General features: G+C 44.5%; 1 protein-coding gene across 1 annotated transcript in view; it reads right to left on the bottom strand.

The window, feature by feature from the left end:
* The window catches only part of LOC134587341 (alanine--tRNA ligase, mitochondrial-like), a 64,058-nt gene extending 59,439 nt beyond the window's left edge, over positions 1–4,619 (bottom strand). Inside the window, exon 1 of the mRNA XM_063443641.1 lies at positions 4,358–4,619. Coding sequence (XP_063299711.1) covers positions 4,358–4,573 — 216 coding nt within the window. The 5' untranslated portion in view covers positions 4,574–4,619. The remainder of the gene's footprint in view (positions 1–4,357) is intronic.
* Positions 4,620–13,412: the final 8,793 nt, after the last annotated feature.

Here is a 13,412-nt window from a genome sequence, read left to right as displayed (position 1 = left end):
TCATTACGATTTTAGTGTTGTGCATCTCTGCGATACAAGTCTACATATATTACTTTGAATTTTAATAACAACTTGCTACCTATGAGTTTTATTACTGGAAGATCTATATATACACACACAGTAACTTTGTCCTTTTTTTTAACAACAGAATGCATGTACATGAATGGCAAGTGTCCTGGCTATCTTGATGTCCTTTTTTCTTTAAATGCTTCCTATACAACACATATATAGCCACATAATGAAGATGGTCCCAGCCAATCAAATTTGCACCGTATAGCAGCACTAATCAAGCAAAAGATGTATCTCTTTGACACTGGCTACATGTTGCCTTAATATTTTTAAAGGACCTCATTCTCCATTATTGTTGCCATTCTCGTCTGCCTGCAACTACTCCCTCACATATCCTGGAGTAAACTTCAGTATTTGTATACATTTTATTTCTCTTGTATATATTGTAAATAGTTTACTTAGTATCTTATGTTTAACACATCGATCAATCTTGTCACTTTTTTCTGTCCTTTTCTACCTAGCGACCATACAATATATATGTATGCCTTCTTAATTAATACATTTTTAAAAGCTATGTATTAATTACCATATCATTTATCAACCTGGGCAAAGAGCCTCTCCTCTTCTCTTCTCTTTAATATTACTTACCAGGGTTCATGCCCTGCTCTTCTTGCCCCCGAGAATTAACATACCTCTATCCCACTCCTTTTATTCCTTCAGGACAATAGCTGAGTGTGGTTGAAGGATGGTGTGGGATGATATACAGGGAGTACAGAATTATTAGGCAAATGAGTATTTTGACCACATCATCCTCTTTATGCATGTTGTCTTACTCCAAGCTGTATAGGCTCGAAAGCCTACTACCAATTAAGCATATTAGGTGATGTGCATCTCTGTAATGAGAAGGGGTGTGGTCTAATTACATCAACACCCTATATCAGGTGTGCATAATTATTAGGCAACTTCCTTTCCTTTGGCAAAATGGGTCAAAAGAAGGACTTGACAGGCTCAGAAAAGTCAAAAATAGCGAGATATCTTGCAGAGGGATGCAGCACTCTTAAAATTGCAAAGCTTCTGAAGCGTGATCATCGAACAATCAAGCGTTTCATTCAAAATAGTCAACAGGGTCGCAAGAAGCGTGTGGAGAAACCAAGGCGCAAAATAACTGCCCATGAACTGAGAAAAGTCAAGCGTGCAGCTGCCAAGATGCCACTTGCCACCAGTTTGGCCATATTTCAGAGCTGCAACATCACTGGAGTACCCAAAAGCACAAGGTGTGCAATACTCAGAGACATGGCCAAGGTAAGAAAGGCTGAAAGACGACCACCACTGAACAAGACACACAAGCTGAAACGTCAAGACTGGGCCAAGAAATATCTCAAGACTGATTTTTCTAAGGTTTTATGGACTGATGAAATGAGAGTGAGTCTTGATGGGCCAGATGGATGGATTGGTAAAGGGCAGAGCTCCAGTCCGACTCAGACGCCAGCAAGGTGGAGGTGGAGTACTGGTTTGGGCTGGTATCATCAAAGATGAGCTTGTGGGGCCTTTTCGGGTTGAGGATGGAGTCAAGCTCAATTCACAGTCCTACTGCCAGTTTCTGGAAGACACCTTCTTCAAGCAGTGGTACAGGGAGAAGTCTGCATCCTTCAAGAAAAACATGATTTTCATGCAGGACAATGCTCCATCACATGCGTCCAAGTACTCCACAGCGTGGCTGGCAAGAAAGGGTATAAAAGAAGAAAATCTAATTACATGGCCCCCTGTTCACCTGATCTGAACCCCATTGAGAACCTGTGGTCCATCATCAAATGTGAGATTTACAAGGAGGGAAAACAGTACACCTCTCTGAACAGTGTCTGGGAGGCTGTGGTTGCTGCTGCATGCAATGTTGATGGTGAACAGATCAAAACACTGACAGAATCCATGGATGGCAGGCTTTTGAGTGTCCTTGCAAAGAAAGGTGGCTATATTGGTCACTGATTTGTTTTTGTTATGTTTTTGAATGTCAGAAATGTATATTTGTGAATGTTGAGATGTTATATTGGTTTCACTGGTAAAAAAATAAATAATTGAAATGGGTATATATTTGTTTTTTGTTAAGTTGCCTAATAATTATGCACAGTAATAGTCACCTGCACACACAGATATCCCCCTAAAATAGCTAAAACTAAAAACAAACTAAAAACTACTTCCAAAAATATTCAGCTTTGATATTAATGAGTTTTTTGGGTTCATTGAGAACATGGTTGTTGTTCAATAATAAAATGAATCCTCAAAAACACAACTTGCCTAATAATTCTGCACTCCCTGTGTATATGTATATATATATATATATATATATATATATATATATATATATAATGAATGCAGAGTGTGTGTGTGTGTGTGTATATAATGCAGAGTGTGTGTGTGTGTTTGTGTAGGGATATAATTTGTGTAAAAAGGGGGGGGGGCATTTTTTAATTTTAATATTTAAATGTTTAATTTATTTTTTAGTCCCCCCTCCCTGCTTCTTACCAGGAAGGTGGGATATAGTATTCCCTGGTGGTCCGGTGGCATGGAAAGTACAGTGGGGGCCCAGCAAGCGCTTACTTACCTTTCCAGCAGCCAGCTTCAGCTCCCTGTGTAAATCTCGCAGACTTCGTGCCGCGCGGAGCGTTGCCATGGTGACCCGTGGCAACGCTCTGACAGCTGCGGGACTCGCAATATTTACACAGGGAGCTGCTGGAAAGGTCAGTAAGTGCTTGCTGGGCTCCCCAGGACCGCCGGGCTTGTAATGGGATCGGCGGTCCTGGTATGTATTATCGGCAATATCGGTATCTCTATAGGCCGATACCGATATTGCCGAAAATACCTTATATCGGCCGATAATATCGGCCAGACCGATAATCGGTCAATCCCTACTTCCCATCACTGCACAAAACGCCATTGGTCATATGCTAAGTGTGCCAAGGGTGCTGACGCCCATTACGCCCAAATTTAACATTAGCCAGACGGGAACTCTTGTTTTGGGCTGGCTTATGATGCTGCCAGAGGTTGAGTTACTTTAATTCCTTATGTGCAGCATTTCCCAGTGAAATTCTGCAAATATAGACTCCTAGCACGATGACCACATCAGATCACTTAAAAAGGCTTTGTCATGCCAAATTTACCTTTCCCCCAATCACTTCCTCTTCTCTTCCTCTCTCAGGATCTGTTCTTCTTTTCTTCCTAACTGATCTAGTTTTCGTTAAAACATAAGACAAAGTATTTTTCCTATGCTTGACCAGCTTTGACCCAGAGAAGAAGCTACGTCCGCGCCATTCCCTGTGGTCAAAGCAATTTCCCACAATACTCACCTTTCCTCCTGTTGCTTCATTCACCGTTCGAACGCCAGCGAAACTATTGAGTTTCGCTCTAACAGAATGAGAACAGTTTGTCCATTCGTGTTAGGACGCAATTCTGTACTTTTTGTTTGAATCGGAATTTAATTCAAATTAATTAAATATCGATCCTATTTGTGCCACGGCTGCATCTTGCAGCCCCTTAGTAAATAGCTCCCTAATTCCAATGGTATTAGGGAGTTATCTACTAAAAGGCTTAAAGACCTAAATTGGTTTTTCAGACAAATTTACTAAAACCAAGTAAAGATTCCACCCCGACTCCAGTGCCCACTAGTGCACCGCAACTGGCGGCCACTAAACTAAACGATCCATCTTCACCCAGTGAGGGCACCGCGCAGACTGAGCTCCGCAGGGCGGGGAAAGGGTTATAAAGCCTTCCCACGCCCTGCAATTTGACTCAGAGTTTGGTTAAAGTGAACTAATAAGAGTGCTCTGATAGGTAAATCTTGAGCCATGCAAGTAACCAATCAGGCGCTGTTTAGTAGACGTGCACACGGCACTCATAGTGTTTACTTATCTAAATATCTGCAAAATAACTATCACACTATAAAAAAAAATAACCATTTTTTTTTTAATATATATAAAACAAAAACAACAAATATCTGTGTTTTTGTTTCTTGTTATACACCATGCATTATGGAGGGACTGTCACTTCTCAGGGCGAAGTGACAAACGTGGGAGCTTTCCAATTATACACACAAACACGTTACTGTAAATGTTTTATTGCTTTGACACATTGTGATAACTTCCAAATATTCCACGGAGCGTTATTAACGTGCAGACCCGAGTTGTTTCCTTTCCATCACACTTATTATTATAATCAGCTGTGATAAACAACTAGCATTAGGATTTCCACGGCACGGTCCTAGCATACCTGTTGCCAGGGAAACGAATAAAAAAAACCGCGTCATTTAAAAGCGCCAATACGGAAGCGCTTGCGCCATGTCACGTGACACGCTCACCTGGTTCATGCCGGCGTTGACGAATAACAGCGTGGGGTCACCTCGGGGCCTCACTGAGGAGGACGGGACAAACTTGTGGCCGTGTAACTCTTGGAAATACTGTAAAAATGTGCGCCGGATGGCCGCTGAGGTCGGTAAACTGGACGATGAAAACGAGCGGTAGCCATGAGCCCAAACACAGGCAGCTGGAACCACAAAACGCCAGGGAGCCGCCATCTTGTGGCTGGCAAAGGCATAGGAAGTGGCGAGGCTATAGGAAGTGGTGTCATATGTAAACGTAGGGATAGTATTTTTTTTTCTTCACTAAATTAGCTTTATTTATACACTTTAGAAACATGCTTCGGAAACTTAATGGAAATTAAACAGTTGAAAAGCATTGTAAATACAATAACGTATACTAACAGTGTTATGTACAGCTCCATTTTTTTTTTTTTTTTTTTTTTTTAAAGGCACTCTCTTCTAAGCCATAGCTCCTGTTGTGGTTTAAATTCAGCAGACAGCAAGGTTTTCTCTCAGGGATGAAGGTCAAGGAATGGACACAGCAGAAATACGAGCTTGTGTTTCTGCTGTGTCCATTCCTTGTCTTCATCCCTGAGAGAAAACCTTGCTGTCTGCTGAATTTAAAGCACAACACCTCCCAATTGGCCCTATATAGAAGGGACATAAATCCATTTGTACCTCTATTCTGTTCTAATGTCCCTCTTTTTCTATGAGGTCCACAGTGTATTTTTGAGTGTATAGCACAACTCTACTGCAATAATACTCACCACAATGTGTCTGTAAACTACAATAAAGTTCTTGTTTTAAATTCTATTGTTGCTGGACAATTTGTTATTAGTAAGTCACCTGGCTACTCCCCCACCCACGTCCCCTAAAATTAAAGGAGCACTAAAGTGCCAGGAAAACAAACCCGTATTCCTGGCACTATAGGGTTATTAGGTTCCCCCATTCCGCTGGGCTGAAGGGGTTAAAACTCCTTCAGGTTGGAGCAAATGGGCATCTGAACTCACTCTGAGAATCACGGAGACAGCTACTAGAGGCTGGATTAACCCTGAAATGTAAACATAGCCGTTTCTCTCAGGATTAAGACTAGGGGGACTTGGCACCCAGACCACTTCATTGAACTGAAATGGTCTTGCTGCCTATAATGGTCCTTTAAATTTGAAATGTTGGGGCACCAAACCAACTATATCTTAATTTGGTGGTTATGGTGCAAATATGTCCCCTCACTCGGATAAATGTAAACATCATTTTCAAGATACAGTAATGGTTACATTTATCAGTCAGAATGATTCTTGTGTCTGTCAGGCATACAGCCATTAGATGCACTTTCTCATTAAAGTGACACTATATATTCATCCTGACCACTTTGTTTAATGAAGTGGTCTGGGAGAAGTGCCCCTGTCTATTTAACCCTGCAATGTAAAACATAGTTTCGGAGAAACTGCAGGGTTAACTCCACCTCTACTGGCTGCCTTCCAGACAGCTCCTCGAGGGGCTTCCAGGTCCTTCTCTAAGTTTTACTCCTCTATCCAACATTGGACGTGCTCACGTTTTGCATGAGGACATTGAACATCTTTTGTATTCCTCACATGGTAGCAATCGTGGGACCTAGTGCGCGTGCAAACTTCCTCACAGGAAATAACTAATTCAATGCTTTCCTGTGGGGAAGCTTGAATGCGCATTAGGTTCCATCTTCGCCATGACGTTGTGGGAGGAGCAGACCTAGCCAGCATAGAGGGAGGCTTGGCCCTTGAAAGAGGTAAGTTAAAAAAGGGTTTTAACTGTTTAAACATCGAACAGTGAAAGGGGAGGCCTCAAAACTACGGACTACGGACAACTACGCACAATAAGCATAAATAACAGGGAGCAAAACTGAGATGCAATATGACATTTCCAATCTGACACACTAACCTCCCAACTCTGCCTGTCACAGTCAACCTCTATTTGCCTGTTACACTACTACTTTCCTGTACAGAGCCTGTTTACAAAAGGACCTTACATCTTGTACCCCTTCATACTTAATATCTTCTTCTTAATGCTGTTCTCTAGATGTTTGAAGGAGAGATTTTCACCAAGGAAAGCAAGAGCACACAACCTGTTTTTAGAAGGTGTATCTCCTGATCATGACCTAAGCCATCGGTCCCTTCTTGCTGCTATTACAATACCATGCCCTTCGATACTGCTCTGACTTAATCAGTTTCTTAGAGGATGAGCTCAACTGTTGGTCCTGAAAGAAATCCTTATCCTCTTTAGAGCTGTACAATTGATCCAATTGAGCCAATCTGAATCTTTTGAAAGCCTAGGTGGCTTTTATAATTCTTTTTGTCACCACCTGCCTGATGTGGTTCAAGAGGGGGGAGAAGGAAAATAATCATCATGTTCAGTTAACAGTAGATTTGTGTAGTAATTTTTATTTTTTTCAAAACAGTAAATGTACAGAATATTGGTAAGCTATCGGCTATCGGCCTGAAAGTTCCCAGATTATAGGTATCGGCTCTAAAAAAAATAATTTGGGGTCGATCCCTAACCCAGTGTAACCGCGGCTTGTTCCCTTATTTACCACTATAACGTCTTAAAGTATAGAACTTAGCAGGGCTAACTATACGGATATCTTAGTGTAACGGAACCGTTGGCACCCCGACTGGATACCTTCCGTTGATGGATGCTCCTAGTGCTTCCCGAGGACTCCAAGCACTCCGCCAGACACTATAACCACTGCAGACCCCACGAACCACCACAGCTTGGTTGGGGTCTCGCCGTCTCCACCCACTCTGGACCCAAGACCAGGGTCCAGCTCCAGTAGGTCAACCTCTCCAATTCCAGAGAGCAGGAACAAGAACCAGCTCTTAGCAGAGCTTAGTGATTATACCCTGGGGAGTATAGTGATTATAGCAATCCCCAGAGTGTAGTTCTCCAATCCCCCAAACATGAGCCGAAACTTCATGAAGGTCCAAGATGATCTGAACTTTTAATGACCATACACCGGCTTTTATGCAAGTCCCCATGCCAGGGGACATCCCACAGGGTGGGACACAATACAGCCAATCATTTGCAGGCAAACCGTAAAACACACCCAGCACACACATACAATCCCTCCCCTCTGCCTGTGATATAATTACTGAACTCAATGGGTTAATGTAATTTATCACAGGCAGGAAAAAATACACTTTTTATCCATATACTATAACTTTAAAAATATGCATCATATTCACATTAAACATACGTATTCGGAATCAGCATACTTTAAATATAGACATAACCAAAAATCATTCAAATCCCTCCAGTACATAAAAAGTTAGACGGAAGTCCTTTATGACCGACCGCAAGCACATTTTCCTGCCCAAAACAGTTCCATAGATTTGGGCTGTGCGGCCGGTCTATTTCCGATGTTAAAGGCAGTTCACTTAGAAAAACTACTAAGTCCCATTTGAATGCGCGAACGGGCCCCATTCGTGCAAATAGCACAGTGTAACATGGAGTTCGAATTGTCGAATGCACTTCGACTTTAGCCGAAGCGTGGAACTGGAGGAGACAGTAAGGGTCAGCTGTATTTGTGTAGCCGATTTTAGTTCCATGGATTTACTAGCACACACCGCTGACTGCGTTCGACTAAATTAAAATGGCCGCCGCCACTTATTCCTTTGTCGAATGGCGGACACTTCGACGACTTCGGCACTTCGGCTGCATCAAAAGTGCCATATAAAAAGGTACCAATCCTCCCCTATAGTGTTTAAAGGGCCAGAAGTAGTGAAATATTATCCGGTATGGCTGAATAATGTTTTTAAAGGGTCCAATCTCCCAGGGGCCATAGTCATGCGGAAGGAGGCTGGCAATCAGGCTCCTCCAACAGCCAGGGGAAAAGGGCCGCTGGTCACCTAACCATCCAGTGACAAAAGGCGTTTTGTCACACTTATCTATAATATTATATAGTTAGTAAGAGATCCTCTATTTAACATATAAAACTAGTGATGTACCGAACTGTTCGCTGGCGAATAGTTCCTGGCGAACATAGCGTGTTCGCGTTCACCACGGCGGGCGAACACATGCGCGGTTCGATCCGCCCCCTATTCGTCATCATTGAGCAAACTTTTACCCTGTGCCTCACGGTCAGCAGATACATTCCAGCAAATTAGCAGCAGACCCTCCCTTCCAGACCCTCCCACCTCCTGTACAGCATCCATTTTAGATTCATTCTGAAGCTGCATTCTTAGATAGAGGAGGGAAAGTGTAGCTGCTGCTCATTAGATAGGGAAATTGATAGCTAGGCTAGGGTATTCAGTGTCCACTACAGTCCTGATCTCTGCTGTAAGAACAGCACCCCAAAAAGCCCTTTTTAGGGCTAGAACATCAGTCTGCTTTTTTTTCCTGTGTAATCTAATTGCAGTTGCCTGTCTGCCAGCTTCTGTGTCAGGCTCACAGTGGATACTGTGCCCACTTGCCCAGTGCCACCACTCATATCTGGTGTCACAATAGCTTAAGCTTGACATTTAAAAAGAAAAAAAAAATTCACTGTAATAGATTGAATAGCAGTTAGTTGTCTGCCAGCTTCTGTGTCAGGCTCACAGTGGATACTGTGCCCACTTGCCCAGTGCCACCACTCATATCTGGTGTCACAATAGCTTAAGCTTGACATTTAAAAATAATTTTTTTTTTCACTGTAATAGATTGAATAGCAGTTAGTTGTCTGCCAGCTTCTGTGTCAGGCTCACAGTGGATACTGTGCCCACTTGCCCAGTGCCACCACTCATATCTGGTGTCACAATAGCTTAAGCTTGACATTTAAAAAGAAAAAAAATGTTTTTCACTGTAATAGATTGAATAGCAGTTAGTTGTCTGCAAGCATCTGGGTGTCAGGCCTTCAGCGTGTACTCTGCCAACCTCTGCAAGTGTACTTTGCCACTCATATCTGGTGTCTCTATAGCGTGCCTTTACAAAGAAAAAAGTTTTTCACTGTAAGCTAATAGCAGTTAGTTGTCTGCAAGCGTCTGGGTGTCAGGCCTTCAGCGTGTGCTCTGCCAACCTCTGCAAGTGTACTTTGCCACTCATATCTGGTGTCTCTATAGCGTGCCTTTACAAAGAAAAAAAGTTTTTCACTGTAAGCTAATAGCAGTCAGTGTCCTTAAAGCGGGTGTCAGGCCTTCAGCGTGTGCTCTGCCAACCTCTGCAAGTGTACTTTGCCACTCATATCTGGTGTCTCTATAGCGTGCCTTTGCAAAGAAAAAAAGTTTTTCACTGTTATAGATTGAATAGCAGTTAGTAGTCTTCAAGCGGGTGTGTCAGGCCTACAGCGTGTACTCTGCCAACCTCTGCCACTGAACAGTGCCATTCATATCTGGTCTCACAGTAGCTTGCACGCATGGTACCACTAGTCCAAACAAAATGACAGGCAGAGGCAGGCCACCCCGCAGGGGCCATCTTGGTCGTGGTGCTGTGATTCCCTTTGGCCCTAGAATAATGCCCAGTTTTCAGAGGCCACGTACCCTGAACTTGAAAAGTTCTGAGGACATAGTTGACTGGCTAACACAGGACACCCAATCTTCTACAGCTTCCGCTCGGAACCTTGACGCACCATCCTCCTCCAGCTTAGCTTCGGGCACCTCTCAAGATACCACTCACCCGCCTGCTGCCACCACCAAAACTAGCACCACAGTCGTGGGAAGTCCAACACCCACCTAGGTACAACTGCTTTGCGTAGGCACATGATCGCACATCACAAACGCCTATGGGATCAACACATGAGTACAAGCAGCACGCAAACTCAAAGCCGCCATCCTACTCCTGGTCCAGCATCTTCAGCCACGTCAACCACTGCTGTCCTCCTTGCCCCCTCTCAACCATCCGCCACTCCGTCTCCTGCCTTGAGCAGTTCCCGCTCATCTGGCCACAGTCAGGTGTCTGTCAAGGACATGTTTGAGCGTAAGAAGCCAATGTCAGAAAGTCACCCCCTTGCCCAGCGTCTGACAGCTGGCTTGTCCGAACTATTAGCCCGCCAGCTTTTACCATACAAGCTGGTGGAGTCTGAGGCGTTCAAAAAATGTGTAGCTATTGGGACACCGCAGTGGAAGGTACCCGGACAAAATTTATTTTCACAAAAGGCAATCCCCAACCTGTACTCGATTGTGCAAAAGGAAGTAATGGCATGTCTGTCACACAGTGTTGGGGCAATGGTCCATCTGACCACTGATACCTGGTCTGCAAAGCATGGTCAGGGCAGGTATATCACCTACACTGCGCATTGGGTAAACCTGCTGTCGGCTGCCAAGCATTGAATGCGTGGCTCTGCAGAGGAGTTGGTGACACCGCCACGACTTGCAGGCAGGCCTGCTGCCACCTCCTCTACTCCTCCTACTCCATCCTCTTCCATAACCTCCTCGGCTGAGTCCTCTTCTGCTGCTGCGTCTTGCTCCACATCAACGGCACCCCCCCCCAGCTCCCCAGGTACTGTTCCACATCCCGGATACGGCAGTGTCACGCCATCTTGCGTTTGACTTGCTTGAAAGCAGAGAGTCAGACCGGACAAGCACTCCTGTCCGCCCTGAACGCACAGGTGGAAAAGTGGCTGACTCCACAGCAACTGGATATCGGCAAAGTGGTCTGTGACAACGGAAAAAATTTGTTGGCGGCATTGAAGTTGGGCAAGTTGACACATGTGCCGTGCATGGCACATGTGTGTAATCTGATCGTACAACGCTTTGTGCATAAGTACACAGGCTTACAGGACGTCCTGAAGCAGGCCAGGAAGGTGTGTGGCCATTTCAGGTGTTCCTACACGGCCATGGCGCACTTTGCCGATATCCAGCAGCGAAACAACATGCCAGTGAGGCGCTTTATTTGCAACAGCCCGACATGTTGGAATTCAACAGTCCTAATGTTCGACCGCCTGCTCCAACAAGAAAAAGCCATTAATGAATATTTGTATGACCGGGGTGCTAGGACAGCCTCTGGGGAGCTGGGAATTTTTTTGCCACGTTACTGAACGCTCATGCGCAATGCCTGTAGGCTCATGCGTCCTTTTGAGGAGGTGACAAACCTAGTCAGTCGCACCGAAGGCACCATCAGCGACATCATACCATTTGTTTTCTTCCTGGAGCGTGACCTGCGAAGAGTGCTGGATCAGGCCGTAGATGAGCATGAAGAGGAAGAGGAAGAGTTGTGGTCACCATCACCACCAGAAACAGCCTTATCAGCATCGCTTGCTGGACCTGCGGCAACGCTGGAAGAGGATTGTGAGGAAGAGGAGTCAGAGGAGGAATGTGGCTTTGAGGAGGAGGAGGAAGACCAACCACAACAGGCATCCCAGGGTGCTCGTTGTCACCTATCTGGTACCCGTGGTGTTGTACGTGACTGGGGGGAAGAACATACCTTCATTGACATCACTGAGGAGGAGGAACGGGAAATGAGTAGCTCGGCATCCAACCTTGTGCAAATGGGGTCTTTCATGCTGTCCTGCCTGTTGAGGGACCCTCGTATAAAAAGGCTGAAGGAGAACGACCTGTACTGGGTGTCCACGCTATTAGACCCCCGGTATAAGCAGAAAGTGGCGGAAATGTTACCGAATTACAACAAGTCGCAAAGGATGCAGCATTTAAAAAATAAATTAAAAAGTATGCTTTACACAGCGTATAAGGGTGATGTCACAGCACAAAGGGAATCTAACAGGGGAAGAGGTGGAAGTCATCCTTCTCCTCCCACGACCACGCCGGCAAGGACAGGACGCTTTAAAGACGTGTTGTTGATGGAGGACATGCGGAGCTTTTTAAGTCCTACGCATCGCCACAGCCCTTCGGGATCCACCCTCAGAGAACGACTCGACCGACAGGTAGCAGACTACCTCGCCTTAACTGCAGATATCGACACTCTGAGGAGCGATGAACCCCTTGACTACTGGGTGTGCAGGCTTGACCTGTGGCCTGAGCTATCCCAATTTGCGAAAGAACTTCTGGCTTGCCCCGCTTCAAGTGTCCTGTCAGAAAGGACCTTCAGTGCAGCAGGAGGTATTGTCACTGAGAAGAGAAGTCGCCTAGGTCAAAAAAGTCTAGATTACCTCACCTTTATTAAGATGAATGAGGGATGGATCCCAAAGGGACTGACACTGGGCGATACATTTGACTAAAAAAGGCCTCATGAGATGAGCTGCCTTGGGCTAAAAATGGTCCACACGCTGCTGTATTTTAGCTCTGAATGCCGGTTGACTTGCGTGACTTATCCGCCACCAACTAGGGTTCAATCCGCAATGTTTTAGGGCACTTTCTGCCTGGGAAACAAACATCAATTTTTATGGCCGCTGCTACAGCAGCGGCTGCAACAATACCTAATTTTTCAGGCATGTGTACATGCCTAATTTTTCGGCCCTCTGGTGCTGCACTGTGGCTTCAAAAACCAAACCAAAAAAAAGGCACATAGTGACCCTATGTAGGGGGAACAGTCTCTATTCTGCTCTGTGTCAGTGTGTATCATGGTCTCTGAGGACAGGTGTCAATCCATATCTGCCAAGTGACCCTATGTAGGGGGAACAGTCTCTATTCTGCTCTGTGTCAGTGGGTATCAGGGATCCTTAGGATAGGTGTCAATCCATATCTGCGAAGTGACCCTATGTAGGAGGAACAGTCCCTATTCTGTTCTGTGTCAGTGTGTATCAGGGATCCTTAGGATAGGTGTAGGATAGCTAATTTTGGTATATGGTATATATTTATTGTTTTTTATAACATATTGTCCTCTTTTTCTCCTCATTTTTAGATATATTTCTTTTATTTTTTTTTTTTTTTTTTATATTCTTTATTTTTGCTGTGCATGAAGTGAAATAACATACGCATGTCTAATGCCACAACAGCATTCACAGGCAAATTGGAAACAAGTCGACAGTTACATGGCATGCAAAGAGATGCACAATTTTTTAAAAGTTTATAAACAAGCAAAATACAAGCTGATTATTTAAGTCTTGTTATAGTGGTTTGCGTCGTGGGTGTCAGGCTTGCAACATTTAAACAAGTAGGGGCATTCTCATAGTGTTTAATTAGCCGGGGTTCTCTGCTCATATTGCTTATAGCGGGCT

This window comes from Pelobates fuscus, chromosome 2 (assembly GCF_036172605.1).
Source record: "Pelobates fuscus isolate aPelFus1 chromosome 2, aPelFus1.pri, whole genome shotgun sequence".
Taxonomy (NCBI): domain Eukaryota; kingdom Metazoa; phylum Chordata; class Amphibia; order Anura; family Pelobatidae; genus Pelobates; species Pelobates fuscus.
This window is presented reverse-complemented; position numbering and strand designations above follow the sequence as displayed.